At 35.7% G+C, this 6,338-nt stretch overlaps 1 protein-coding gene across 1 annotated transcript; it reads left to right on the top strand.

The window, feature by feature from the left end:
* The first annotated feature begins 3,093 nt into the window (after positions 1 to 3,093).
* Positions 3,094 to 6,047, top strand: LOC127871585 (uncharacterized). The gene is made up of 2 exons (XM_052414660.1): positions 3,094 to 3,256; positions 4,202 to 6,047. The coding sequence occupies exons 1-2, from the start codon at positions 3,135 to 3,137 to the stop codon at positions 5,169 to 5,171; spliced, it is 1,092 nt and encodes a 363-aa protein (XP_052270620.1). The 5' UTR covers positions 3,094 to 3,134; the 3' UTR covers positions 5,172 to 6,047.
* Positions 6,048 to 6,338: the final 291 nt, after the last annotated feature.

Below are 6,338 nucleotides of genomic sequence, written 5' to 3'. Positions count from 1 at the left end.
AGTTAGCTAAATTTCTTCACATGTCATGGTTTATAACTGTAGCTTTTAATAAGCAACTAGAAAACCCCCAAAAAGAAGTGATATAAAAATTTATACTTAAATTCATTGCGTGAAAATGAATTGGGGTAGGAAAACTCAAAGTAAAATTTCTTGAGATAGGAACGGTAAAACATATGCATTTCATCACACCTCAAGTGACATAAAACGTAATTAAAGTTTCTTGTCACTGAACCATTTCTTGTCGTTTTTCCCATTTTATCCAGATAAGTGCATATATTATTTGACATCAAAGGCACAATTCTCTTTCAATGACACTTTTTATACGCCCGTATAAAATACGGGACGTATTATGTGAAACCCCTTGGCGGGCGGGCGGGAGGCGGGCGGGCGGCGGGCGGCGGGCGGAAGGCATCACTTTGTCCGGACTCTAATTCAAATTGTATTCATCCGATCTTCACCAAACTTGGTCAGCAGTTGCATCTAGTTGATATCTAGGCCAAGTTCGAATATGGGTCATGCCGGGTCAAAAACTAGGTCATAGGGTCAATAAGTGCATTTTCAAAGGGGCCACTTTGTCCGGACTCTATTTCAAATTGTATTCATCCGATCTTCACCAAACTTGGTCAGCAGTTGCATCTAGTTGATATATAGGCCAAGTTCGAATATGGGTCATGCCGGGTCAAAAACTAGGTCATAGGGTCAATTAGTGCATTTTCAACGGCGCCACTTTGTCCGGACTCTAATTCAAAAAGTTTTCATCCGATCTTCACCAAACTTGCTCAGAAGTTGAGTCTAGACAATATCTAGGCCAAGTTGGAATATGGGTCATGCCGGGTCAAAAACTAGGTCATGGGGTCACTTAGTGCATTTCAAGGATTTCATGGTGTCCGCTCTCTAAATGAAGTAGTTTTCACCCGATCTTCACCAAATTTGGTCAAAAGTTGTGTCTATATGATATGTAGGTCAGGTTTAAATATGGGTCATGCCGGGTCAAAAACTAGGTCACGAGGTTACTTAGTGCATTTCAAGCATTTAGCATGGCGTCCGCTCTCTAATTGAAGTAGTTTTCATCTGATCTTCACCTAATTTGGTTACAAGTTGTGTCTAGATGATATGTAGGTCAAGTTCGAATATGGGTCATGCCCGGTCAAAAACGAGGTCACATGGTGCATTTAAAGCATTTAGCATGGTGTCCGCTCTCTAATTGAAGTAGTTTTCATCTGATCTTCACCAAATTTAGTCAGATGTTACATCTAAATGATATCTAGGTCAAGTTCAAATATGGGTCATGCCAAGTCAATAACTAGGTCTTGAGGTCACTTAGTGCATTTCAAGCATTGAGCATGGTGTCCAAAACCTTCGAACGGGCGTATCTTGTGACAGTTTGGCACTCTTGTTTAATTGTGTATCTACTAACAAAATCCAGTCGAGTACGTTTTTTAAGTTAATTGTCAAAATATATGTATATCCCATCACAAAAAACTATATATTTTGGATATAGGGTAAATCCATATAAAACGCCCAACCGAGTCAAGGGGTATGTGTATTCAACCAAGTATAAAAAGTTAACCGGCTGGTAAAAAGTTTTAAAATTTTGCAATTAGTTGTGATATACAATTTACTATGTGGAAATAATAACAAAGAGTGTTTCTGGAAAAGTACCCATTAGGCTCCCACTACCTTAACATCTTAGTTAGAAGGTAATTTTTCAAGCTGTTCCGTAGTGTAGTGGTTACACGCTCGCTTCACATGTGAGAGGTCCAAGGTTCGAGCCCCAGTAGAATCAAATTATTTTATTTGTGTTTTATTTTAACTTTTTGTTTTGATGTAGACATTTTAGTTTAAATAAATATGCTGTTTTATTGTAGCCATTTTTTTGTTTTTATTATGCCCATGAAATATATGTGTGAGAGGGTGGGGGGGGTTCGTAAACACATTAAAACCTTTACAGTGTTTTCATATCAATGAGTACTCAACCCCTATCGTAAATGAGCAACGTAAGAATAAGTTCAGAATCAGCTCCCCTTGAAGTTGAGAAAAATATAAAATTACGTTTACAAGATGAAGCAGATTTTTTAAAACATAATATGATTAGATATTAATCGAAAACCTTAGTTGTTACAACAATAGATTCTTTTTGCATGAATGTTTGAACATCAATTTAAACTATGCTTATAATTAACTTTGATTCCGTTGTTTACAACTTGACAGGTACCAATCTTCCATTAAAATACTATTAACTCTTTTATCAAATAGTCACAGTGATTTGTAGTTAGGACAGAAGTATTAAACTTTTAAATGGTTCATTTAATTGAACACTCAGTCATAATATATATGCAAATATATTCCTTTTTTGCGCAGTATATGAACTAATTATTGAGTAAGGCATGAGTTTGCGCTATTTATACGTGAGTGCACCTTCCATTGTCGATAAGCGTGTTATAAACTAAAAACGGCGAGTAACCGTTTAAGAAATAACACAAACTATATGTGTGAACTTGTTAAAGAGAGCATTGATGTTATCATACAATAGAGGTTACCCAAAACGTATTGTCCATTTTTTGATGGTTGATTGATTGAATGATTTTACTTAGTCATCATTAGTCATACGTATTAACATGACCTTGGAATCCCAAGAATGGCAAAACAAACAGTTGCATAACCAATAGCAACAGCATACCACAAATAAAACTTACATGTGGGGATATGACCCTCTGAAAGTCGAAACTAAGATTGTGTGGGGTGTTTTAATATGTAAGGTGGCGGATGCGTATGCTTGGCTGTAGCAACGCAGGCAGCATAATGCAAAAGACTCACTTCCGCATGACGCGGGTCTTTAACAATCTCATCGCGTCATGCAAATGACACATAAAAAAACAATAATTTCTGAATGAAAATTGAAGCGACACTAAGTTATTTATAAAAACATATTATTAATTGCAGTGCCAATTTACCTATTAGCTTAATACTTGGCAAAATTTTAAAATTAGATGTTTATATCATAAATCGTTTTCAGAAAATCTATTTTTACTACTTGAATCACACGGTCGAGTAAATAAGGAAGATTATGAATGTAGATTGGAGCATGTTAGGACGGGGTAAACTTGTATGGGCAGTAAATATTTAATTTCAAAATGGATCTTAAACCATCACACATTTTTTATTCGCAAGATTCTATCAATAATTTCTTTGGTAAGCGACCATCGCACAACAGAACAAAAAATGGAGAAACCTTGGATAACATCTGTGAAGGAAGGTTATTACGAGTGTTCATTCATATAATTGTTGCTTTTTGACATGATGCTGGAAGTTAAATTTGAAACTAAGAAGTATACTTTCTAATGTTATAGCTTACGTATTTGTTTTCATAATGAATGCATTTATTAAACTTATTTCTATTTATTGTTTTCATAAAAATGCGCTTCCAAAATATTACTTTGATCAAAGATTGTATTTGAAAAAGCTTAGGTACGCAAAAGACCAACATACATAGCTGGTAAATAAAAGACGCACATAATTTAATGTATAACGTGAAAAGTTCACTAACAGTTCCCCTTGCCATGTTAAAAAAGAACGGATTTTTGCCCGATATGACACGGTACGATTTTCACTGCTTATCGAAACTACACATTTCTATATAGGATCTTGCACGAATTGTCATATCATATATTATAAACACGAGTTCAGGAATTTTGTAAGTAAGCGAGACTTTGGCGAGCTTACTAACGAATTTCCTGGACGAATTTAATAACTTTATGGTATGAAATGACAACGAGTGTCAAATCTTTTTTATCACATGAGCAAATTAAATAAATATTTACGCAAACATAATGATAAATCCCGAATGTTGTTTACATTTCGTGGCGTCATTTGACGTTGCAACGTCATTTCAGCAAAATATCAAAAGGCGATTGGTGAATCGAACGAAAACTAAGCCAATGAAAACTCTTAAAAAGTATATTACAAAGGTGTAAGATAAAAATATTTGTAATGGTTATATAACATGGGAAACATGGTATGGCATGTGATAAAAATTGTCTATTTCACAGCCGGCTTCAGATTTTAGACTTTAATATACTGAACTCCTAATCTTTATCGTATATCTTAAAGTTTATTATAGTGTACTTTTCTATTTATTTATATTTGCATAGTTATAGAGGTGTATTATAAAACTAATTCGATAATAATTTCCAATTTTTAGATGTCATGTCTCGTCAATTCCAACCATAACGGTGGTAAAACGCGATAGAAAATGGGTTACCGCAGACAATCGACGCCTATGGGTTTTTCATCAGTTTGAAAGGCTTGAAAAATGCGACACAATACTGGTGCGCATTTCAACATATATACCCGCAGCAAAGCTGACATCGAATAACGGGCTGACGTCCGTTCGCGTTTGTGGACCTGCAGGAGGGTATTGGCATAACAAACCAAAACAACAAGAATATCCAGTTCAATCGACAATGCAAATAACAAACCAAGCCTCCGTGCATCTCTCGGGATACAAAGTAAATGAATCGATTGCAAGTCAAACTCTTTTCGCGTCCAACGCACCATCCGAATACAAGGCTACAAAACTAAAACCGCAATATGATATTCACATGAATTATTCGCCTCCGACTTGTTTTGGATATTCGTCTGTACCAACGCGGATGACATCTGCGCCGAAATCCATCGTTGATCATCCTTCTCTACTGACAAAATGTTCGACTTCAGAAAGTTTCCAAACCAACCCTATAAGAAGTGGTTTGCACTCGACCTACAAAGCCAAAGTCCCAGCTACTCCGATAAGGTATTCGTTATCCAAATACCCGACCTTTTCCGATATCAGTAAGGCACAAAATGATCATAGTCATCGATATACACGCACTTCAGTATCGCAAAACAGTGATCAGAGAAGTTATTCGAAGCAAGGTGGGCTTTCCGTATCGCAGGACCTTGATCAGCATGACAATTATTCAAAGCAAGGTGCTTGTTCAGTGTCACAATACCGTAATCATTTGAGTGCTTGTACAAAGCAAGGTAATTCTTCAATATCAACGGTCAAAGACTCTTCTGTTTACCACAGCTTCGTTCGTGCTACAGAACCTAACCCGTACGCATCAGAACCACACTACATCTTGCCAACAAGCCGGCATTATCCATTCACGACTGAGAATGATTATGATTGATTAATTTACAATGAAGATTATGATGATTTCAATGAAGAGGAACAATATAATAGTTTAACAATGAATGAAGATTGTGATCAATTAACGACTGAGGACGACAATGATCAAGTAACGGCTGAGGACCACTATGATAATTTTCCGACCGATTATGATCAATTTACCACTGACGACGATTTTGATCAATTTACGACTGAAGACGATTATGATCAATTTACGCCTGAGTACGATTATGATCAATATACCACTGAGGACGATTATGATTTATACACGTGTGAGGGTGACCAAATTGAATATGATTATTATGACTATGACCTTTGAATCAAATTCTTAATAAAAAAAGGTAACTGTGAATGTATTTCGATATTGCCGTACGAGATTTCAAAATATGTATGCATAAAAGTATGGAACATGCTAAAACACTTAATTAGATTCAGTGAATATAGTATTTTATAAAAAATAAAATGTATATATTAATTTTGATATAAGGTATTTTTAATAGTACAATATAAGGTATTAAATTTTTAAGTTCCTTAATACTGTATAAATACATTACATAATCTGTTTTAAAAGACCACTACCGATTAAGACATTCTGTTTTAAGAGTATTGCTTTTAATTGAAGTGGTTGTATAAAGCCTGTTACAGACATTTACATGTACTTTCATAACCCATACATCTTACATACATTGATATTAGCATGACAGAATAATAACTGAATTGCTACATTCATCAACTTTATTATATTAAATAGTTGCACAAATATTAATTTGGTCAGATTATCTTAAATTGCTTTTTAAAATTTAAACATAACATAACACCCCTTTTAATAGGGAAGTGGACAACGACAACGAGCGAGGCATGGTATAGGGGAGATAACCCTGGGTTATGTTTAGGGTTAGGGTTAAGGTTAGGGGTCGGGTTAGGGTTAAGGTTAGGGTTAGGCTAACCCTAACCCAAACCCGACCCATAACCCTACCCCTTACCTTAACCCTCTAACCTCCCCCCCCCCCCCCAATGCGCACTAAAATACCATGCCTCGCTCGTTGTCGTTGTCCTCTTCCCCTTTTAATATGCGTATCGCATACTTAGTCCCTGAAATTTGTACTTGTTGTATTATATCAATAACCATTCACGTTTCGATACAGCACACTTAATGCTTTGTCCTGCA

Source organism: Dreissena polymorpha, chromosome 3 (genome assembly GCF_020536995.1).
Source record: "Dreissena polymorpha isolate Duluth1 chromosome 3, UMN_Dpol_1.0, whole genome shotgun sequence".
NCBI classification, from domain to species: Eukaryota; Metazoa; Mollusca; class Bivalvia; order Myida; family Dreissenidae; genus Dreissena; species Dreissena polymorpha.
Note: the sequence above shows the minus strand (reverse complement) of the source record. Positions and strands in the feature narration are given on the sequence as shown.